The 26,072-nt window shown below is 32.5% G+C and overlaps 1 protein-coding gene across 2 annotated transcripts; it reads left to right on the forward strand.

The window, feature by feature from the left end:
* Positions 1–812: 812 nt before the first annotated feature.
* On the forward strand, positions 813–25,599 carry LOC113391853 (A-kinase anchor protein 200). Of its 2 annotated transcripts, XM_026627970.2 has the most exons (7): positions 813–972; positions 6,409–6,592; positions 7,257–7,445; positions 8,886–9,008; positions 21,511–21,885; positions 23,378–23,455; positions 23,530–25,599. In XM_026627970.2, the coding sequence occupies exons 2-7, from the start codon at positions 6,422–6,424 to the stop codon at positions 23,560–23,562; spliced, it is 969 nt and encodes a 322-aa protein (XP_026483755.1). In that variant the 5' UTR covers positions 813–972; positions 6,409–6,421; the 3' UTR covers positions 23,563–25,599. The 2 variants fall into 2 exon arrangements, with proteins under 2 accessions (XP_026483755.1, XP_026483747.2); XM_026627962.2 differs by lacking the exons at positions 813–972; positions 6,409–6,592; positions 7,257–7,445; positions 8,886–9,008; positions 21,511–21,885 and adding an exon at positions 21,892–22,869.
* The last annotated feature ends 473 nt before the right edge of the window (positions 25,600–26,072 follow it).

Here is a 26,072-nt window from a genome sequence, read left to right on the forward strand (position 1 = left end):
TTATATAATATTTAACCTTTACTTCTTTTATTTGTAAGATCATAGTATTTTATATTTCAGTATAATTAAGTATTATATTGAGTTAAATTAAATTTGTTAATGTTTTATAAAAGAGCCGAGATGGCCCAGTGGTTAGAACGCGTGCATCTTAACCGATGATTTCGGGTTCAAACCCAGGAAGGCACCACTGAATTTACATGTGCTTAATTTGTTTATAATTCATCTCGTGCTCGGCGGTGAAGGAAAACATCGTGAGGAAACCTGCATGTGTCTAATTTCAACGAAATTCTGCCACATGTGTATTCCACCAACCCGCATTGGAGCAGCGTGGTGGAATATGCTCCATACCTTCTCCTCAACGGGAGAGGAGGCCTTAGCCCAGCAGTGGGAAATTTACAGGCTGATTATGTTTATAAAAGTACTATGTATACAATTTCGAATTTAAGTACATATTTATTACGTGTATTATTTAAGTTTTGGAAAACTGTTAAGTGTAATTGAATTCTAAATTTATGGTCAAATTTTAATGTGTGTAGGGGAAAATGATAAATTAATTATTAATCACTCTCATTTACGAAACTTATTAGTCTTATTATACATTAGACCCTTAGATTACTGAATTAGCTATTTCTTGTAATAACTATTTCTATCGAATATAATCTATAATATAGCGAATGTGTAATTAATATCATTATTATGAATTTAGAAAAAATTATAACAAGCTAATATTAATATTTTGAACGCATTCCTTAACTTTTCAATATTGTCAGTATGTAAGAATCATGTTGGCTATACTGAAGCGTCTTAATTCTACCGACCAATAGAAGACTTTCAATTTTGAATTTGTTCTCAGTGGGTGGAGATTTCGTCCTGTCGCCATATTGTGAATGCCTGTGAGTGCTGGAAGTGAATAAATTTGATAATTTAAGTGTAAATTCTTTGTCTTCATATTTTGGATTAAAAAGTCTAAAGGTAAGAATAAAATAAGGTTAAGTTTTTGTCATAAGTTTAAAAAATTTTATAGTTAAAATAATGTTTTATAAATGATGCCGGCGGTTTGATATAGTCGAACGTTGATTTAAAATAATATGTTTTAGGCATTTTATTAAATAACACGCAGTCTTCAGTATTTAAAACGAAAATTAAATTTTATTTAAAATAATAGATTATCAGATATTATATTAATTATTGAATAAAAGTACCTAATAATGCTTTAAAACACGCTTCACTACTTGACATTTTAAATTGCTTTATGATATACAAAAATTAAATCGATAAATGTATAAGTAACCTATTTTTAAGTCACCTAGACAATTTTATGACGATCAATATTCTTTCATTTCACACCAAATGCATTTTTCCGGGTAACCCATTCTTCGTGCATTCACTAATCGAATCCAACGATGAATCATCAATGTAAGTGAACCGACAATCTCTAAACAAAGGTTTTTGTTGCTGTTCCTTCATAAATAAGGTATTTATTTTATTCGTGACATTAAAATTAAGGAATATGTTTTAATGTAACGGTATGGTTATTTAAATTGTTGGTAAAAAAAATGATTTTATTTAATGGATTTTTAAACCAAATGTATTTTTCTAGCGATGGGGAATATGACATATTTGTTATATGTTTATTGCACAAAGAGAAAAATATTACAATCATTACTTCCTTTTTAAATTTGAAGGGGTTTCGGGTCTTTCAAAGATAACAGGTTACTATTATTATAAAATCGCCGAACACATGTGGACCACATATGACATAGACACACCCATTCCACTCATTCCATTATAAATGGTACACTGTGACACTAAATATTTCACGTTTTTTTAATTTTTAACTTATATTGTCTTTTGAAATATAGTGTAAAAGTTTTTTTATTGTAATTTTTCACCAAACGTCATAATATATAGTTCACCAAAAACTAGTATCCATTTTTTTAAAATATAATTTCGAATGAAATAATATTTTTTAAAGTGGTATAGTCTAGTAGTAGCATCTAAATCAAATCATATTAATTTAGATTTCTTCAAATTTTAGATGAGGAATATTTTATGCTTATTTTTCCATAATCTACAACTGCCAGGCTAATTTTGGAGCCTTTGCAATGGCTTTCTGTAAGCTGTGCACAAAGGCTGATAATTGTAGACTTTTTACGAAAACTACGTGATAATTCTAAAACTTTATACACTATCTTAACTTATTAACATTTTTTGAATTTCTAAAATTCGCAGTGGTATGGATCGGGACAGGCCGAAAGATATTTATAAGGAGTTGCAGTTTTATGACCACGATTTATTTATATTTTAATTTTGTAAAATAATTTGCATTATATTTTCTTTATATGATAACCAAAACCAGTAACGGTCGGGATAGAATTGTACGGAACTGAATATTCGATAATATTTAGAGCGCTGTGCACATTATAATATTGCATATTGCAAATTTACATTTTTTACGCATTGATGCGTCATGCTTTAAATGGCGAAAAACAAAGACTGTTGAAAAGAGGTCAAACATTTAGTCATTTTTCGTACAAACAACATGTGCTGTTACGGTCTTTTAAAGAGATTAATACGACACGGTTTCGGAAGGAAAAGTTCTACTGCAGTTGCGAGCAACCACGTAAAGATATGTATATCTTTACCCTTATCTTATCACTTAAGTAAAGGGAAATAAATATGTTTGGCTTTGATTAAAAAAATAATAATATTGTAACATCAAAAATATTGACAACTTTTGGCAGATATATTTCCAAAAATGAATATTCGTTAGGGCATAATGTATGTGCATGTTTGATAATCCAACTGAATGTCGAACATAAGACGTATGTTCGAACCGTCACTATTATAAATACAGCTTCACCCATAAACTTTGAAAGGGGGTGATTAGTTAAGCAATTTTGTCTTCTTCTTTCGAATGTTAAATCAATGATGAGTGAAAGAGAGAAATCAGTGTTTACTAAACATGCGATATACAAAGTAAGGAAGGCATTTTTAAATAATTGTAACGATTTAATGAGTATAAATACCTATTTTGATGCCAAGTTTAAAGTTTGAAAATTATGTTTTAAATATTAACTCTATTTATCGACTTAAATATAATTATAGATGGCTTATGAAGTATTTAAAAATGAATAGTGTCACTATGTACCTAGTTCCTTACTATAATTGCAAAATTAATAGCGTCTGCGAGCTAAATATATTCTTCTTATTATTTAAAATGAGTTTATGAAGCGAGATAAGACCATATTATCCGTCTAAGGGTCTAGCCTTAAAGATTGTCTTCGGGCGCATGTTTATATCGCTCTTAAATATAATCACGGCCGAGTAGTTGAGTTGTTGACCTTGAATAGGTTGGAGTCAAGGTCGTAGTCCAGCATTGGTGAAGTAAAATAAAAAATAAATAAGTAGCCTAAGTGTCTCCTATTGTTACATAAACGATAGGTTCGGGATGACGACAAAAAGTTACATTAGAGAGGGAAGGACGGAGGTCGTTCACCCAGTAGCGTGAAGTTAGTTGATATGATGTAGTGCCTTTACTGTCGGTCATGTTGAACAAACGCTATACTACTATTTGAGATTTTTTATTGAGAAACAACACTTCAAGTTGCGCTTTGTTTACTTACGTGTGTTCTATATATTGTAATGTAAACAATATATTACATAATGTTAGCAGGCAAATAATGTATCTCATTGCGTAAATATATGTCTTTGTTGTTTCTGTTTATTTTTGTTGAACGTCTAGCAAATGTTATTGACAGCAACAATTTTGTTTAAGCAATCAAGTGTGTAAAGAAACATCTGAAACAAAAAAACTATGATAATTATTTAATATTGTGCGAACGGGAACGTTAATTCTGTACATAAAATTATACTTAGTAGCAATATGTGTAATGCTTTAATTGTAACTTGCAATGTGGATCATAAAATTAGTTTCGTCGTTTTGTGTATTTAAATATTTAACAAATATGTTTCATTCATTTATGAAATATGTTTCATTCTATCATAAAAAGAAAGAAAAAAATTACTACTTATCACGTGAAACAAATAATGACAATTAAAGATATTTTTATACATTATTTTTAAACTTTATCAGCGTGAATCTTTGAGTCGTAAATAATCTTTATATAAATAAAATTTACCGTAAAAGTGCTTAAAAGGTCGCTTTCTACATACGTTTTCATGTCTTACTTACCTAAATGAATAGCCGTGTAAAACAATACCCTCGGTGTTTCGTTTTTTGGCTGTTATTACGCCATTTTATTTTATTTGCGGTTATAATCATCAAGTCGTGATTTAAATTGCTAAAAACAATAAGTTGAAGACAGAAAAAATAATGTATTTTTCAAGATGAAGCTGAAACTAACGAATGAAAATGTCTGTGACAATAGTTATTTCCGGACGCGATGAATCACATAATGATTAAAATAATCATTTATTGGCGTTTTTTTAGGCTTAGTGATTATTTTTTAAGTAAAAGAAACATTATTTTACAATATACATTTATTGGATTAAAACATAATGTTAGTTAGTAATATAAAGTTATAATATTTTTTAGTAGTTAGTTAATATAAGCTGATTGAGTCCCCTTTATTTACTCATCTTTCAATAGATGTATATTTCACAGAACATGTACCGAGTATTAATTTAATACGCAGAATATCGTAACAATAAAAAGTTCACAACTCTTTTTCTATCTAATTTGGTTTGAGAGTGTGAAAAAAAGTATGGGGACCATTTTTTTTTTTAAACAAGTAATCGAAAATAACGTAATGTAATGGCTATCTATTGAATACGCAAAATATCGTAACAATAAGAACGATCTCAATTGTCAAAAAGTTTACAACTCTTTTCTACATATCTAATTTGGTTTGAGAATGAGAAATAAATTATGGGGGTCCCCATACTTAATTGTTTTTTTCTAAGTTTCCTTAAGTTTATATAATATAAAACCTGACTACGAAAAAGCACGAGACATTATTATAATTTTATAAATTCGGTCAGACTCGAAGCATTTGTAGTTTAATTGTTGCTTAGCGAACTGTGCAAGTCATATCGGCCATTTTGGATTTAACTTCAGACATCAGAAACCCTAAGACACGCGGGACTCTTGAGACGAAGCTAACGACACCTCATTTGTCACAAAAGGTATTTATCGCTTAAGCTACACGGAGACAGATACTACAGATGAATGCACTAACATACATACATTCATTTCTTTTAAAAAGTAAAACAAATGTCTGGACTAACTCACAAAAATCATTTGTAGGCGCATCTAGCGCTCGTATGCTAAGGGACATTAAAGCGAGCGAGTTGCATCTTGATACTATTTCGGTCGTTAACATTTATTTTGAGTTTTGTTCCCAGCACCCTGACCTATTGACGATTCTATAATCGGCTATATTAGCTCTTCTGCTGCATCTATTTCCAGCTAACGAGGATATCGTTAACATTTGTTTTTATATTATAAACATGATTGAAACACGGTTGTTCTACCTCAAAAAGCAGGAAACAAAGATTTCGATTATTTTTTTTCTTAGAAAATAGTTTTTCACTCTTGAGTAGTTTAGTGTGTTGCAAAGTTCAAGTCTTAAGATAAAATCATAAATTTAATTCCCTATGTGCCGGTAATTACATAGATTCATTCACCCTTTAAACCGGAACACAGCGATACACTAGAACATGATACAGAGTTATGTTTGACGATTTGGAATAATTGACAAGTGGGTGACCTAACATGACCTCAACCTGACGGGGCTGCGCTAAAGGTAGCTGCCAATTTACGCTGTGATGTTGGGATATTGTTACGGATTGTTAAGTTAGTAGAAATAGTATAGTCGCTTTAAAAGAAAGTAATGAGTGAAGATTAACGGTTTTACCTTTTCCATATTTACTAATGTTATTTTAGGGGCCATTAGTAAAGTAATGCTGTCTTTTTCTTCCATTGTGTAATCAATGCTTACAAAAAGAAGGAAAATTAGTGTTCAACTGAACACCCGATGAACATTGGTCATAAGAAGGCCGTAACATTTCATAATCAATTTTACGTGATCTAAAAAAAAATTGTACCTACTTTGAACATTTTATTACCAAATAAGTCGTTAAAAACCCCGAAACATATTATTTACTGTCTGTTGCATAAGCTGTATTATTTTTTACTTTTATTATTGTCCGTTGGTTGTTAAGAACTACAATAGCCGGTCATATTGATAACCCCGTATTATTCATATATATTGGACTGCGGTGTATATTACATTTGAAATATAAGTCATGCGGTTAGTCAGTGATATTAGTCGTATTGGATTTAATAAAAACGGTATACACGTTACATATTGCCTTTCAAATCAGATCAGGGTAGTTTAATTGTAGGTGAAGATTGGTAAAGTAGATATTTGTGTTTTAAACCAGGCTATCAGCTAGTATGGGTGCTAAGCAGAGCAAGCGCTCGGTGGACATTAGTGGTAAGGAGGCAGAAGGAGCCGGCGAGGTGGCGGCGGCGGGCGCGGGCGGCGAGGGGCGCGTCGAGCAGCTCGCCGACGCAGATGCGTTGAAGCCGCAGCTCAACGGCGATGCACACATACACGAGCCTTCGGTTAGTTCGCCACTATATGCATGTTTACCTTATAACGGAGAGAGTCGCGGCCTCGCGACCTGCTTCGATAATCGAATACATATTGATACGTATATGCCAGGCCAATGTTATGTTCGCTTTGTTGAACATTATTATTAACATAAAAAATGAAGTCACCGAAACTAAACCTGTATATTTTAAATTATAATACGATATGACAATGTAACTAGCATGAATTAACATTTCGACTAAAAAGACTCATCCAAATAGAATACAACTCGTAAATTGAGTGCATCTGAGTGCATTTAAATTGTCGCTCATCAACAATGTGCTGTGTACACAACGCAAGCCATTAACCATAACAATTAAACCATGGGGGCCACCTAAATATTACAATTGAACATTTATTGTTCGACAATACACTGACCCGCATATAAAGTCGCACAAATTGAAGCTTGTTCCATCAGACCCTAAAAATAATCATGGAAGAATTTAGTTATTAGTATTACTTCTCGTGGTATTATTAGAGAATAGATAAGGGTTTGTTATATTGGTAATGGAATGCGTCGTTTACCTTTTTGAGATGGCAATAACGGAATATTAAGTAAGACATACCGAACTCGTCACTACATCCGGTCGATGGAAATCATTAAAATGGTTATCTACATTTTATATTGTATTATAGGACAAAGAAAAGCAACTCGATAGTGGAACACCGGAAAACGAAAAGGACGCGACTACTGAAAAAGAGGGTAAAGAACAAGAGGAAGAGAAAGAATCGTCGCCCGTAACAAATGGAGACGCCGAGCAGAAGGAAGAGAACGGAGAGTCCACCCCATCGCCAGATGACGGCAAGAAACCCAAGAAGGAAAAGGTAACCGTCATGTTGTGTATGGAACAGCGGTGTGGAGGAGCCTGTTTGAAATAAAACTAAAATACTCGTGTTAAAACATATAAGGTCAAACATCATAAAATTAACCAGAGCTTGTCGATTCCATATTTTACCTACACCGACAGCTATAAAGGTATTCTGTAAAAAGGCAATGAAACTCGTTACGTTATTATTGTAGCATCATTAATATGAATAGCCAATACTGATTATACTATACGAGTTCTATTGTAACACGCCTTTTTTCATTTTAAAGATCATATACACTTTGGACCATGTTGTCTTCACAGCCTACCGCTTGGTTTAACGTGTAACACGACTCTGTCTCATATTTATAATCTGCAATTTTAATTCTTTATGACAGTTATTGCTTTAGAATGGTAGAGAATGTCTTCCAAAATATAATACGACTAGTGTAGTGTATTAGAGATCGTTGTTTAAAATAAAATACAAAAAATATATTTAGTAAACACATAAACAATTATTTATGTTGATAAAACATTACAGCTGAAAGTCTGATTAAAGTAATATGTATTAATGTTGCTATTAGTAATCTTATGATTGTCTATAGATGACATTTATAAATATTACTAGCCTTTAATTCTTCTTCTTTGCTTCGCTAGTCATCTAATAAAAAAAGCGGAAAGGATCAATGGACTTGAAAAAATTTATAGCCATTAACAGCCATATATAACCATCTAAGGGCAATTCCGCCTCGATTGGACATAGTCTCATACCGATACGTTCAGTAGTTATCACGTGATTGAAAATAAAAATCCCTATGAATATAGAGATAAACGAATTGGATGTTTTGTAGTGAAAAATTAATGTGAATTATTTGATATTACTTAAATGCTTAAACAATGTCAAATAGTAATAAAACAAGGTTTATCCGTATATCCATATCACGAGCACAACCTATTGATATTAATTAAAAACTCTTTTAACAATTTGAACAATTTTAACTTTTAATTATTTTTGTTTGGCATTTGGCCTTTCAGTCGGACGCAGCTGTTATTCGTTGATTTATTTGTGTGCGGCTCTAAGCTCGTGTTTCCTATTACAATCATTTCAATATTAGATTACTTATAGATTACTTTTAGCAATCGCTTATTTAAAACGGAATTATTAAAATTATTAATTACTTATAGCACGCGATTCCGAAATTAGGTTTACCGTAACTGGATATGTTAAAATGACCAGTGGCTAGAACTCGTGCATCTTGACCGATGATCGTGAATTCAAATTCCGGCCAAAACTACCAAACTTTTACGTATTTGTTGACTTCAAAACGAGAAGGATTATCAGTTCGGTTGTATGTTTTGTTTTTTTTTTTTGCTCGAATGCTTCTCATGGAATCTTTGCCCAGCTGTGGGCCGTTAATAAATTGTAATTGTACTGTAACGGTGTGTATGAAATTAACAGGTCAAGAAGAAATGGTCGTTGAGATCGATTAGTTTCAGCCGAAAGGACAAACCGAAACAGGAGAAGAAACAGAAAGAGGAAGAGCCCAAAACGAACGGTGAACCCGAAAAAGTACCCGAGGAGGTGAGTTATGCTAACAAAGTTGTATATTTTAGGATTAGTGATTGTAGTATTTTATTAGTAGGTTTTAACTTCAAAATCAAAGAGATAGTTAAGATAAAGACACCTTTATACAACTTAAAACGGTACTTATATCCACTTTAATTTTACTCCCAATGTTCCGAAAATCCGTCTACATTTAAGACGCCATTTTTTCGCGAGTCCATTATGAATTTCATAGATTGTTCATATTCTCGACCAATGACATCGCGTTAATTCGATACTATCTGTCTGTCGTTTATTTGGGTTTTACTCCTCTTGTGATGTGAAATAGACGACGTCGACTGCTAAAGTACCGCTCGTCACGAGAATCTGATCTTATTAGTCTACAGCTAAAAACGTCTTGGAAAGACGTAATCGTACTCGGTTTAATACTGAAGATTAAATTCATTCTTCCTTGTGATGGTGATGTCTGGAACAAATGGCCAATAACCCTGACTACATTGAGAAAGGCTCGCTTTTAACGACCAGTATTGATCAGTGACTATCAATGATTATAGTATAATCAATAACTTTCTACTTCGTACTACATCTTATTCGTATTCCGTCAACGCGGTCCGCACACAATGCGGCGAAGGCGGTGAACACTCGCCCCTCGGTTGCCGACCATCCATTATTGTACTCACTTGGCCTACTTTCGACGTGCGAACTCTGTTTATACTCTGATGTGTTGTTGTATATTTTAATTGTTAGCATGTGGTCGTAATTGAACCTTAAAATTGTTTGGATAATTATTCGAGTCATCGACCTAGCCGGAGAAACTCCGAGACGATGTGCGTTGTGAAATCACATATTGCAACTATTCAACGCACTTTACGAATATTTATTTACAAACAAAAACGATTCCTGAAGAGATCATTTGATTATTAAATATTTCGCAATACAATTTAATTGTGATCGCGTTAATATTTGTCGTTTCGGTTTAACCTTGCGTCTTGACCGGCTAGGAACCGGCGATTTCTATGACAAGTATCTATTGCGACGTAGCTAGTGCATTGCACCCAAACCGGAGCGACGCGAAGAACAATGCACATTATAATTCAAAGTGGTGCTATATCCGCGCTCACCAAACGTGAGCCGACATTGTCTACCGGCTATCGACGTATCATGCCATTGTAGATACTAATTCATTGATGGCAAACGACTACCCATACCATATACCATATAGCATACCCAACTTATTATGCTTGCGTTCTTTATTGGAATTCAGAGAACACAGCTGACTAAATCATTGTTAAAATTTATAAATCAAATTAAGGAGTAAAATTCTAGAAGGATCTGTCAAGACAATTAATCTTACAAAAGGATTTTTTTTTTAAATTAAATTTGGATGTGAATACAAAATGGGTCATCACATTATGATAAGTGGTCATATAAGGACCACTACTCGATAAATTGTCTGTATATAATAAAGTGCCTAATCCATACACCATCAATGTGCCGGCAGTCATGTGAGCCTTGTGTTTAATTACACTGGCTCACTCAACCTTCAACCCGTTAAACATTATACAAGGTATACTACATATACACTGAATGGCGATAGAAACTTATGAGTGGGTGGAGCCTACCCAGACGAGCTTACACAAAGCGCTTCAGCTCTGCAAAAGTTCAAATTTAATTTGGTTATAAGAATTGACTATTAAGCTATATGTATTATTATATGAATGACACAAAGGGTAAATATAATAACTGCTCAGCATTTTAGCCTCAATCTTCTAGAGACCAATCAAGCGCACCACGTGTTTGTTGTAGGGTCATTAACTCTGATCTCCCACCACGAGATTTTGATACTTTCATCAATAAGTAATCTTTACAGTTAGACTATATTTAGACAAAATAAACTGTTGGTTTGATTTCTCCTAACTTATTTAGTCGTATGATATTGCAATGAAATATAATATTACTTTATAGGATATAACATGGTTGTCCGGAGTAAATCGGTTCCTTGCTTAGCATTCAAACTTGTTTGTGCAAAATAAAATTAGTAGTCCGTGGCAGGTTTTCCGAGGCCTGCAGTGGGCGCTTGAACCGAAGGCCGCCTCTTAGATTGGTTAACATTATGACTTTTTTATAACTTTTTCAGTTTTCATTATTACTGAACATGTTTATATTATTACATGAGAAATGAAAAAAAAACATGATTCGAAAAAAAAACCGTGACATAGAAGTGTTACATCTGTTCCGTTTCGCTAAATATATTTAAAATAAACCACCACCACATACGTTCATTAGGCATTCTTAATGGCATTAAATACCTAATGTCAGCGATAAAAAAAAACACCAGAGCGATATCTATAAATGGAACCAGTTTATATCGAGTCAGTGCGTATATAGTATCGTGTAGACAATGGTATGCTTGTATTTGTAACGAATACTTGTATCAAAACTCGCTACCGGCAAAGTAACTTGAAGAGCGAAGAGTTCATGTTGCATGTTTACCAAATGGCCGACAGTACATCTATCGTATTTTGATAATACGGTCGCTGAATAGAGCTTTTGAATAACAAGGAAGGATTTCATTTCCTTTTAATACATGTTTTATGTTCTTGTGAGAATGTCGAGCTCTATCGTATTGTTTATTGTTCTAAATTGATAATTCTGATATATCGTCTCATTACCAAGTAAATATAAAAGGCTTAATGACAGTCGAAGTGATATTTTAAGTACCTTTATCTGTTAATTATACATAAACATCCAATTAACTTAATATACATTTATTGAGCTAGACAGGATACTCTAAGAATAAGATTCTTTCTTTTTGATATTTCATTTAAATACTTTCAGTAACATCATATTCAATAACTATGTTATAAATTGTGCCCGTAATAAATATCCGGTTCCACATAAACTAGTTATACTGAATTGATTTTAATCGTTTTTTTTTTATAATTGAATCTCGACTTTAGTGAACTTATGTAACGAAACTTTATATAGCTTAACATTTATTTAGCTGAATGAATTTAACCGAAGTCGGGTCGAGTCGCAGTAGTTATTATTTATAAAGGTCTAGTCTTTACGAAGTGAAGGTAACTGGATACGCATTCAGAGCGATTGGTGTAATCGGTGCCAAGACAGGGCGACAACCTCTGATAGCGAACTCGGACAACTATGAGTTACATGATAGTGCGACCGAGCCAGCCGAGATGCTACTGCTATCTCCACCGTTATTTATTGCCTATGCAAATTATACCCGTCCGCCGGTCACACGATGCTGTCTGCAATATGACCACTTATGTCGTTAATATCATTTCTAAGGCTTCTTGTTAGGTTCGGAGTAAGCTCACATTTATTCATGTACCTACATATATACGTGGATGATTAACATCCGAAATTTGTTCAAAGGAGCACCCTTACACGGGCCCGATTATATTTAGCATCTTGTTTATTATTAATGTTGGGTACTGCTTCGCGTCTTCGTGAATACATGATTGTGTGTAGAAAATTTAACATCAATGTTTATATGAAAGTGTATTTCAAAAAGTCAAAAATCTACCACCGGTTCGGCATTTAACACCTCGGACCTGAGAAGAACCGGCGAAAGAAACTCAGCGGGATATTTTTTTTTTCCATTTTGCATGTACAATAATAATTATATTTTAGTTATTTAAAACAACCTGTGCAGTCTATTAAAAAGTCATTAGTGTTGTAATATTCTTTAGCACACAAACACTCTGACGATTCTTTTGAATTTTATAATTGAATAATTTTGAACGTTTTCTGGGATCCTGTTGTAGAAACGTATACATTGCCCCAAAAAAGAGTTACTAACCCTGTGTAATCGGGTACTTGGAGTAACAAGTTTATTCTTGTTCCTAGTGTTAATAGAATGTACGTCACAATTTCTGGGAAAATCATTTATGTTTTTGCGTACATACATAACATTATCAAAAACAAATTGAGAAGCGACAGTCATTATTTTCATTTCTTTAAATTTACCTCTTAACGAATCTTTTGGGCCCAGGTTATAAATTGCACGAATAGCCCTCTGAATAGTCTTCTGCAGTACAAAAATGGTATTAATGTCAGCTGCATTACCCCAGAGTAGGATGCCATACGACATTATAATGTGGAAATAACTGAAATACACAAGGCGAGCCGTATCCACATCAGTCAAAAGTGTAATTTTTTTTTACCGCATAGGCTGCAGAGCTGAGTCTATTCGCCAATTTATTTATATGGGGGCCCCATTGGAGCTTAAAGTCTATTGTCATACCAAGGAACTCTGTTGATTCTAAAACATCTAATGCTTCCCCGTTTAAAAGTACACTCGTTTTGACACATCTTACATTGGGAGTAGTGAATTTAATACATTTTGTCTTTTTACTATTTAACATTAAATTATTAACACTAAACCAATTTACTATTTCAGAGAGAGCATTTGTTCACATCGTCATATGTTGAAAATTGTCTTTTTATTTTAAAAATTAAAGAAGTATCATCAGCAAACAATATTATCTCGAGTTTATCATCTAGGAGATGTGGCAGGTCATTTATATAAACATGGAAGAGAAATGGTCCAAGAATTGATCCCTGAGGGACCCCCACAGTAACTGGAGACCCGGGAGATCTCATTCCATTTACATCAACCCTCTGAATCCGATTGCTCAGATACGAAATCAGAAGACTGAGTGCAGTGTCCCTAATTCCATAATGACGTAGCTTCCTGACCAAAGTTTCGTGTTGCACACAATCAATCACAAAAATCACAAAATATCCCTAAGGCATCCTGTGACTCCTCCTAGGCCTTGTAAATATTTTTAACGAGCTCAACACCAGCGTCAGTTGTCGAGCGACCCCTTGTAAATCCAAATAGTTTCTTGTGTAGCAACTTGTTATTGTTAAAATGTACTAGCATTTGATTTAGTATTAACTTTTCAAAGATCTTACTAAGAGTTGGTAGTACAGAGATGGGCCTATAGTTGTTGGGGTCTGATGTACTACCTGACTTAAATATTGGTAATACTCTACTATGTTTCATGAGCTCAGGAAACACGCCACTAAGGACACAATTATTAAATATAGAGACAAGGTAGGGTGCGATTACATCAATTATTGAATTGACTACCTTAACAGAGATTCCCCACAGATCGGCCGTTTTCTTAATATCTAGTGATCTGAAGGAACTTATTACATCATTTACACTTACTGTATTAAATTTAAAACTAATATTACATTCTTCCACATTGTTTTTTAATAATGATTCAGCAACGGTAGGAGAGGAATTTAATGAGTTAGTAGTCGAAAATGGAATGTCAGCAAAATATTTTTCAAAAACAGTTGCAACATCCCGATCTGAGTAAAATAAATTGTTATCAATAGATAAGCTAAAGTCAGAGATGTTATTTTTTGATTCTTCCAGTTTCGCAATTAATCATTTTCCATGTCATTTTAATTTTATCGGGTGCGTCAATATATTTTTTTTATGTAATGATTTAGCTGTATGATATACACGTTTGAATAGTTTAGAGTAGGCACTAACATAATTGATAAACTAAAAAGACCGGTTGTATGATCTTTCACTATAAAGTTCATACTACAAATTCCTAGAATTGACTGTCTTGGAAGTAAATATGGCATTAAATTCTATTTTAATTAATTTAAAAAAAATGTTATAAAGCTCATTAGAATTATCATTTAATTGTAAATATGAGAGCTTTGCCATGATATTACTTCTGAACTTCTCAATTCGATACAATTTGATTGGAACAAATGTTTGTTTTAAATCGTTAGCATTAATTTTATTTGCGAATTAAATGAAGCCAACTGTCCACAATGGTCAGAACTTAACATATTTATAATACATTTATGATTAGGTACACAGGTAAATATGTTGTCAATACATTTTGCAGTGGATTCAGTGATTCTAGTTGGCTCAAAGAATAAGTTAATGAGGTTATATGAATATAATAATGATCTGAATCTAATACTTGTGCTATAGTTTTCTAATAAATTTATGTTGAAGTCACCACAAATAAAAATATATTTACTTGATCCAGATAATTTTAATAATTCACTTTCCAATATTTTCTCAAATGCTTCATATAACCCGCTAGGAGGTCTATATACGCATACAACAATGACATGCTCAAGCTCTGCACAGGCTATTTCAATAGTCTGCTCAATAGAAAGGCTCACAACATCCTTACGTTCTATAAATTTTAGATTTTTGTTAATAAGTATTAATGAGCCACCACGTATAGCTTTTTTTCTACTGAACATACTAGCCACCTGGTGACCACTGAAGTTAAACATAAACTGATAATTTACAAGCCAATGTTCTGTTATACATAAAATATTTGGCATTACTGTTTATGATTAACTCAATTTCTAAATCTTTTCCTGTCGTTCCTTGAATGTTTTGGTGCACCAGGTTTACAAGTTTACTATTATTATTGTTTTGTTTATTTCTAATTTTAAAATTTAGGAATTTATCCAAGGATAAATGACTTGGGTAAATTAATATTAGTATTAATAATACTTGAGCCCGAGACTACCTCTATTGTCTTAAAATTCAATTTAAATTACTTTTATCAGTGCTAATATAAATTAAATTAATATTTTTATTATACATATGATCCTTGGTAACATTAGACATACAATAATTATTAATATTGTAAGCAATTAGGTTACCAATTTATCTTCTGGATTTTATTGGTAGGTACCTTCTGTCAACTTAAATCTATATATGAATTTATTAATGTCAAATAACATAAAATCATTGCTACAATGTCGGGTCAAATTGTATAAACATACATTTAAGCCATAAATATGTAAATTCTGTGCATCTGTCGAGGTATGGAATAATATAATATAAAATTATTAATCATTCGATTTATTATCTCAAGATTTTAGTGTATTTTATTTATTACTTGCATTCTGTCGTGGCTTCGTTGCTTAGAAAAAGTTGCCGAACTAAAGCACAGATGAGAAAACAGACGTTATTTGATGATTTTCGTGTTATGAGTGGACTGTCGGCCCGTGACCACGACAGGTGCAACACAAAAAAAGGTGTAAAAACGTCGGGTAAAATAATACAAGGAAGGCATCATCGAAACCACGGTATTTATATAGCTTCGAAAATTGGCTTTATTTTACTACTTCATATAATTTACCACAGTTTGAGCCTTGCCCATGTTTATTGAAAATAGATTTTTGCAAAATAAACAGGCAAGATACCCAGCTAGACCAGAATTTTCAAAAATGTAATAACTATATTTCACAAGTTATACCAATTAGACCGTTTGTATACAAAAAAATAGCAAGGCCCTAAATTAATTATAGAATTACTAATTTTCACATTTACCCATCCATTTAAGCTTAAAGCTTGTGTTAATGTGGGACCGACAATAGCCCAAGGTGTCAGGATTGATGCTGCGACTTTTTACATCGCTTAAACCATTACATTATTGACGCTTTTTAATTTATATTTTAGGTAAACTTAGATTTTTTTCATGTTTTGATTTCGGAATGCGCCGGTCATTTTCATTATTCGTAATTTCTTAATATTATAAAATCATTTTTTTCTATAGTCGCCGTTCTATTATGATATTGCTGATTCACTAACGGTTTACCGTTATCGGAAAAGTTACCGCTCATTTGGAACATTGAATATTGAAATTAGCAAACATTTTCTCATTGTGACTCGCTACATTCACGGTACACAATGCATGTCAATTATCTAAAGTAGTTACGAGCCGTTTTTAAATGTTAAACATTTATTTGTGTCACTAAAAACGATCATTTCAGTTCTTAGAAAAACTGTTATCTGAAACTAAATTGAATGTTGAACTGCATAATTTGCATATTTCGTTAAAATAAAAGACACAAATTACGTTATCGGAACTTAATTGTTGTTTTATTTCAATATGAAAGTGCCTGGTCGTTCTTGAAACGTAAGAACATCAGAGAGGACATACTGATGTCAAAAATATAATATCTTACCCATAATAATAAATACGATCGCCTTTCCATGATGGTGTGCAGCAAACTTTCACTATCCGTTTCCTACTATACAGCAATAAGTAATTGCTAATTACATCTTTAGTATTTCTTAAACTAGGAACTTAGTTTGAAATATTATTTCATTGGGTAACTATTGAGTTACGAATAGATGAATGAAGTTTTTCTTTTGAAATTAGTATCTTAACTATCCACTAACATTATGCTTCAGAGAGATTAAGTGTAATAACATTTTGTTATTGAGCGTCATGTAAGTGCTTGGAAAAGCGATTTTCTCAGACTATATTGACGCATTTAATTATAATACCTCAATACGTTGTTCGTTGTTCATACAACGTACAACGTATTGGTGTGAGTGTTCTGTAGAACATAAAAAATTAGCTTCTATTTTTAATTCAACAATATTTGTAAATATTACTAACCGCCGTTATAATTTTAAAACAATGTCGTGATAATGACCGAAGCAGTATGAGCGACCAGTGATATAGAATTAAAAAAAAACAATTTATGTACATGAATCTGTTCAACAATGCCAGGTAGCTTCCTGTGCGTGCCGTTCGGATGTTTGCCGTACATATTGTGTTCGTCTCGGACACTGATTTCGTTCATCGTTTCGACCTTTATTGTACAGTTTGCCCGGTTAAAAGTAATTAATTATTATAGATAGTTAAACAACCGTCAAAATAAATAACACTTCAATTAGCTTTTAATATTTATTATTATTTTAACAATTATTAACATTATCTAACTGGTAACGGCTTTATCTTTGAGTAGTAAATTAGTTAAGTGAATATTAATTATCTAACAAATTGTTACACTTAATGGTATTTGTATATATATGCCCCGGAAATATCATTTAAATGCGATTGCACTAAAAACTTTTCCGTTCCGATTGGCGCGTTGACAACTGTACAGGAAATCCTAGTTTGGGAATGTGTGGATATATTTATTTAATTGAGCCGCTGCGAAGGTTCCCGCGACACCCGCATAATCTTCATTGAGTTAATTCGAACGAAATAACGTCAGCAATTAAATATTTATTGAACTCATTGAAATAAACTTTAAGTAATGTTTCTTAATCATTTATATATACAATATGCTTTTCTGTCAATCTTTTATCGAAAAACGACTGAGTCACGTTGGGAGAAAAATGAAACGAATATAAAAAAACTTACTTTTAATCACATTTTTCATATGTTTTTTGCGTTTATATTAATTAAACAAATCGCAAGTTACGCAACCGGTATGATTCATTCGATGTCCATACACAAAGTGTCGTAACTAATAAGTTAGCTAGCTACCGTTTTGTATACCGACATGTAGGTACGTAGGAACGACGAACCACCGTAATCTATTGTTATTTAAGGATCTCGGTAAATGTATGATATGAGAATACAAAATAGGGGTAAATGAAATGAGTCCTACAATTACTATTCAGATAACACAGTAAACGGTTGTTATATTTAAAAGTAAACTTATAGAGAGAAAACGGTATATTTTTCTTATTAATAAGTTATTAACGGTGGAACGATCGCTCGTCATCTAGACTATCGCTCAGTCACGGAAACTAATTTATTATATATTACCTTTTTATATTAAAGATCTTAAACGAATCGAACAGTTAATGAAATATATATAGAAGATTACAACGTCAACAAATCAAACAGCAATATTTAGTATTGTGTTCCGGTTTGAAGGGTGAATGAGCCGTTGTTACCCCGGGCACAAGGGACTTACATAGTTCACTAGTTTGGTGGTGCATTGGCGATGAAAGAAAGGGTTACTATTAGTAACTAACTAAACTAACATTGTAAATGGACACAGTGGCGATAGTGACCACATATCAGGTCTCCCATTTGACCGTCCACCTATTTTAGTTACTTAAAAAACAACAGTATTGTATGTGGTTATAGCCACATAATTAATATATATAGCAATGTACATGCAATGTGCATATTAGTTTATATGTACGTTTACGAAAGCAATCAATAGGCAATTCTTACTTAGCAATTTTATATTTTAAAATATATACAAACGGCATATGTACAGTAACGCTCAAATGTATTTTGACAAGTTTAAATTTGTTAGAATTTAGTTTCTGTGTGCTTTTCAGTAAAAAAAAGTTGTATATATTATTACTGAGAAGAAGTTATAACTAATTTTAAGATTAGGTGAAATTTGTTCAAATATGCTTTCAAAAGTATTTTGACAATTATTCAATTCGCATTTTTCGATGACCTAGGTAGCAATTTTGAAAGTTTTTTTTGTGTAAATAATTATACATTTTTCATCGAAAATGCTGCAATACTAAATGTAATACAGTGGACGGCCACCCGAAAAAGACAACCGCCACTGAAGATCGCTTAATATAACAGTTAATACCACTATTAAATGATGTCCGTAAACCGCCGTGCAAATTAATAATGAGTTACAAGAAAGTTTTGGCTCAAACATTCACGTTTCACCTTTCACGTTCACGGTTTAGGATGGTCGTGGTGTGATCAAAGCAAATGTAATTTAGTTTAATCTGATGGAATACCGTATACGAGACTCCCTGTTAATTGAAGATTTGTTGTTCGATTTTGATTTTGACCAAATAAGATATTTGGGTAATGGAGGTGTTAATATTATGATTTGAGGATGTTTTACTCACCACGAAGTTGGAGCTTTAGTTATAATAATAGGGACTATGGATCGTTTCTTTTATGCATATACATTAAATAATAATCATTTTCGAGTAAATATCAACTTACTAATCTGAGCTTGTAACAGGCTTCATGAATTTTGGAAAATTGGTTTCACGTATCATAATCAAACTTTTAGATTGACTAAGCCTAAGTGCCAATTTAAACACCATAGAACAATTTTTTTTTTGGGTAAACAATTTATACCTACCTTTTTTATTTTGTATAATGTAATGAAGTATACTTGTCAATACTTTTGAGCGTTACTTGTGTGTGTTGTTTAGGAGGTGATAGGTTAAATGTTATCTATGTTATTTTCTTCTCGAATGTCAAATTAAAGAAAGAGGGAAATCAGTGTTTAATTGAACCGCTAAACAACTTTTATATGTAAGGCCGGTAAACAAATATTAGCTATATTTGCTCTGTAGTAATAATAAGCAAGTACAGTTTTACAGTCACATTAATTTAAGAGTCATACATATATACAGTCAACATACGAACGTAATACATAACGTGATTCACTTGTCAATGACTGATTTCCTAGAAGTTTTTCTTAGTCATGATCTCTGTGGAAAATGCTTATAGAAAAAAAACTGACCATATTCAATTAGTAATTACCGTCCATTTCTGTGTAGTTTTTATAATATCGATATTTTGAGTGATATAATATTTATAACGATATATACAATGGCAGGAAAATGTCGTGAGTGAACGCGCGCAAAAGCAAAACTTAAGTCGTTCTTCGATACTATATCAAGTAAATATAACCTTGTATAGATCTGTGCATTTGTGCAAGCCGCAACGCTGTGGTTACGCGTGTAATAAAATAAATATGAAATTGTATGCCTTATATAGATAAGTTACATAGAGAAATTGTAAGTATGCAATTAATCTCGTTTAATTTGGGAATGATTGATATTGTTCAGGTTAACGCATGCAAACGAATTATAATTTTATAACAAAAGCTTATATATTTTTAGTGAAAATGAGACAAAAAAATTATCCTCCTAAGATATCCTCGAAAAAAAATTTACCTACGTACTTAATCAGAATAAAACCAATAATAATGTGAGGTATAAAAAAAGTTTGAATATTTATATATTAGGGTGATAAAAAAACAGACAGACCAAAAAATTTTTTGACGGCATAACAACCCCTTTCTCACTTCTTAATTTTTCCTTCACCTCAATTCATACATAGTTGTAGTTCTGTTTTATAAATAGATTTTTAATAATTATAATATTCGAATGAATTGCAATATAATGTCAACCCTTATTGTCTGTAAGATAATATTATAGTTCATAGGCATTGAAGGGTGAACGTATGTAAGTCTCTGGTTACCAAACCTAGCGATATAAATGTTCTGGTCAAATTGATTACGTCCTCAGTCATAAAGTAAGCTCTGTAAAGTATTGTAATTGTATGTTCACATTAATTTTTAAATAAATATATAATTTGCGTAAAATTATAATGGCAGACGATAAGGTATTAACTATTTTAATATTATTTGTACTTATGTTTATTGATTTTATAAATGCAAGCTTATTAAACCTTTGCCATCCTCTCTTTATCATTAGTTGAGCATAATTGCATTTGACTATATTACTTGAGATCTTATAAACTTTTATAATTTGAATATATTATACTTTCCTGTAATTATTATTTTCATGCTGGAAATAATTACCAATATCCTCAAATTATACCATAATATATCTGATAATGTTCTCCTGATTCTATATGCATCTAAACTCGTTTCGGTCTTTACTTATTACTCAAATACTGCCTGAAATATTTGTCAATAAAGGTATTTATTCTATTGTCAGATTGCCGAGACACCTGACACAGAAAAAGTTGATATCGTGCAAGAAGAAAAAGCTGAAACAGAGACCAAAGAAGAAAGAACTCCTGAAACACCAGTAACCGAGCCCATTACAAATGGTAGCAGCACGCCTGAAACGCCAAAGGAAGAATCTCCTACTGTTGATGAGCCAATTGCCACAGTAACTGAAGAAAATGATAGGCCAGAGCTACCTAAAGTTGAAGTAACAACGGAGAAAATCTCTGTCAATGGTCTCATCGCAGAAGAATCTAAAATCGAAACTCCTGTAGCAGTAGAAAGTGAGAATAGCAAACCCGAGGAACCAACTATCGAAAAGACTGAACCCGTTCCAGCTACTGAAATTCCTGTCATAAATGAGGTTTGTGTTGAAAAAATGCCTTTAATAGAGCCTACGCCTCCACCACTCCCCGCAAATCCTCCCCCTTCTTCAGTGGTTTCCTTTGCCGCGACCACTATGGCACCAGAATTGACAGATGCTTCGCTCGCTAATAATGCCGATATCATTTCAAATGCAGCTCACAATGAGACATCCGACACTAACACAGAAAAAACGGAAGCAATTCCTTCCGACATTGAAGTCGAGTCCCAACAAAATGTAACAAACGTAGTGGAAACTGTCGAGACATCAGTACAAATTACAGATTCTTCAAATGAAACACTTTTAAATGCTCCTTCATCAGACGTCCAGTCTGAAAAGACGGAAGAAATTATTTCAAACGACATTTCTCATGAATCAGATCATGCTGAAACAAATGTTCAAACTTCGTCAATATCTGACACTGACATTACAAATGATGCTCCAGTCGAAATTGAAGATTCCGTTCAAAAAGACACAGATAAAGTGCTTAGTGAGAATCAAACCGATCTTGTATTTAACGTACAAGTAGATAGTGATAAAGCTAGCGCAAATGAGGAAAACGTAAAAAAAAGTGTAGAAGTCATAAAAAATGAATTGATTCCTGAAAATATGGTAACAGATTCAAATGTAGACAATCTTAAAGAAAATGATGAAATTGAAAAGGAGAATCTTTTAAATGAATCGAAAAGTTCCTTAGGGAAATTGGAAACCGTCGAAACTAACGACGACGAAAAGGTCATCATGAACGGTGACTCGAAATCAGTAATCGACGAAACTGCGCAATCGGTTAAACCGATAGTAACACCAGAAGACTCCATGCCTCCTTCACTGTCGGAAGCGATGGAGTCGTTGCCGCAGGGTGGCGGAGACGCGGCCAGTAATGACGCGTCAGAGTCGTTCCCGCTCCCGCCCAGTGAGCTCTGCCGCTCGGAGTCGGACATGTCGCCGCCCGACACGCCCGAGCCGCCCGCGGACACGCATCAGGTGAATACCGCCGGATAGTCTTGCTCTAGTAGAAGATTAGTATCTTATTTAAGGAGGTTTTGACATTCCATTGAAAAATGTTGTAATTTAGTTAATATCCAAATTTTTCCAGCATGTGTGAACTGTCAATAACTGAAGAATATCTGGATCATGACCGTATCGATGTAGAGACTGCCGTCTTGATTTGCAGCTCGTCACCGCGCTCGTTGCTTTCCTTTCCTTTTCCTCTGTCTCTCGATATGCTTTTTTATATAAACCCTCGCATGTAAACTAGCTTGTACTAATATTAATTCAGATCTGATTGTAATAAAATATAAATTTCTTATGTTAAACTCAGAGTGATAATATATTTAGCGTTTGTTTTTTTCATAATTAATAAAAAAGTGCCAAATGAATTTTATAAGATCAGTTATTGATCTTAGTTTATTTTGTAAATATTGTCACCGTCATTACGGCGTCGTGTTCAATGAATAAATTTAAGTAATACAAAAATGTATCATAATTACAGGAAGTTCTTTCAACATCTGATAAGATGAAGGAACTAATCCCAGAGGTCCCCACCATACCAGAGCTGAAAACCGAAATGGTAAGATTTAGATCCTTCGAGTCGAATATAATATGGAACTAGTAATTGTATTAATTGCGTGTACTTTGTTGCAGGAGACGACGACCGATGTGGCTGTAGCTAATTAATAGCCCGGCAGAGAGTTTCACATACAGCAGTCCACAAGACGTATGTCTAAATATGAGCCTTTAATTTATTTCCATTAAGTATCGCGGTGTGATATCGAACTAAGTTCGATTACAATTTCTTACGTCAAATATGAGAATTTCAATTTTGAATAAGACCTTACATCTAGAACGAGTATAGTTTAAGTTTAGCGTGCTTTGCTTTGTTAAATTAAGGTTTTATATATATTTTAATTCGCTAGAATGATCTTTTACGATTTCATAAAATAACAAAGTTATATAGGCAGTATACGGTGCGATAAGTTGGTGCCATTATTACAGGGGTATTAGTTATGTCGTCTGGCGTGGGACTCGCTCCTTAAGAACTTCGCAATTTCTATTTGCTCTTAGAATTTTTTTAACATTTTGTAATATTCGTATGATAATTGGCATTCAGTAGCATAAAAAATTTACTAGTACGTAATAATAAAATTATCTAGTATTTAATCATACGAGTTACACCAATACTTATTACATTTCAATGTAGTTTCCACGAAGGATTTTGAATATACCGTAAACCGATGTGAATGTATGCATTTGTTGTATAGTAAAATATCGATCTATAACAAATACATGTTTACTTGCCTCACAGTTTCGATCATGTTACAGCTTTTACGATGAGAAAAACTTAAAACATTACATATTAAATACTAATATTGATAATTAAAAAAGCGTTACTCGAAAAATATAAAAATATTATAGGTTTTAATAATGAGACACTATTATGTATATACGAATAATTACGTTTTCATAAACTTATTTTTCTTAAATTCTATCGTCGAATTAAAGTTGAAATTTGCATTTGTATATTGTTATAAGTGATATAAAAAATTAATTTCATTTAATTCTTTAAGTATATTTTATGCACCTATGTTATTATTCTACTCCTTTAATTATAAGTTGTGTAAATTTGGATCTGAGCTCTCTTTCTAAAGCGCACGTGTGAAATTCAACTCCAGTATATTTAAGTCGCTCTTTCGCCTAGTGAGATACGGTAAGATGTTAGGCATTTCGTGAAGAAATTGTGTTACTTTATACATTTAGGCGTGGATATTTTTAATTAAAATTGGACTTAATATTCAGTGGCCAAGTTTTCGATTTATCTATACATTTTTATGCATATATACAAACCTACAATCAATTATATGTACTATTTAGATGTGTAGTATTTGTAACGATTTAGAGAAAGCAGTGGGTATTGCTGCTATTAGTAGTGTTTTATTTCACACTTATACATACGATTAGACTATACCTACGTAAGGTTTTATATTACTGTCGTTTGTCGATTTGTGTCCAACAAAATGATTTCCTAAACATTTTTGTAATTTTATACATTTTTTATAAAATTTGAAGTGACACATCTGCATGAATGGAGGACGGAAATACTTCCTAACATATTAGCAGTTAATACGAGTGAGACATTCCATATCAAATGTATTTCCAAATAATTCCTGAACCTATCGTAGACTGAACATTTAATATCTTCGAATCCGCTAATTTATATTAAAAAAAAAACAACAAAAAATTAATTGTTTCGGTTACATTCCTTGTTAATTGACTGATCATAAAGACGAAATGATTTTTATAGGCTTACTGGTAGTTAACGTATTATTATTAATAAGTGACTAGTTTTTAGAATTTATAAAAACTAACCTATAGAATATTTTTTAGAAATTACGTTCGCTCAAAATTATTAATAGTAAGTTAGCGGAAAGCACAAACCCTAAAAAAACAATCCCATCGAACTGCTTCATTCACCTAATACATGATATTTATATATATATATAATGCAGAAGTGCCAATTCGAAGTATGTATATTTTATTATAATGCTGAAATATTATTTGTGTTGTCTGCTCATGTTACTATTACTGTACCTAAAATAAATAGGAATTTAAAATTTGTATTCATTAAACATTTTTATATAAATATTTTTAAGTTCTATTTACCGAAATTTAATCTTGATGTGTGAATGTCTCTAATCAATAAAATTTAAAAAAACATATCCGATTTTTATTTACCTCAAGTTTTCCTCAGATTATTAGATTACCTTATCGAAAAAAACGACATATCAGGAGGACCCAAAATGAAACAAATGGAGCTTATTTCAACACACAAAAGTGGACACACATGGAAAATAGTCATTTCAACATATGCAGGTTTCCTGACGATGTTGCCCTTCGACTTACAAAAGTATAGTTAATCGCGATTTTTATTTAATATATCGGTTAAAAAATAAACAAAATTTTAAAATGTATGACATTTTGAGTATTATAATTTCGATTAGGAGTGCTTTATTAATTCAGTGTATAATAATGTAGCGACGCTAAATCGAAAAGTATATAATTTTTAACAATATTTGTTAACCCAAAGCAAGAATTTGTTAGTGTTAATTACGTGACGACCCGATATCCCGTCTCTGTTGACATGCAACTAAATACCATTTTTATCCTAAGAATGAATTACATTTAGTGAT

The sequence above is a fragment of the Vanessa tameamea genome, chromosome 10 (assembly GCF_037043105.1).
Source record: "Vanessa tameamea isolate UH-Manoa-2023 chromosome 10, ilVanTame1 primary haplotype, whole genome shotgun sequence".
Classification (NCBI taxonomy): Eukaryota; Metazoa; Arthropoda; class Insecta; order Lepidoptera; family Nymphalidae; genus Vanessa; species Vanessa tameamea.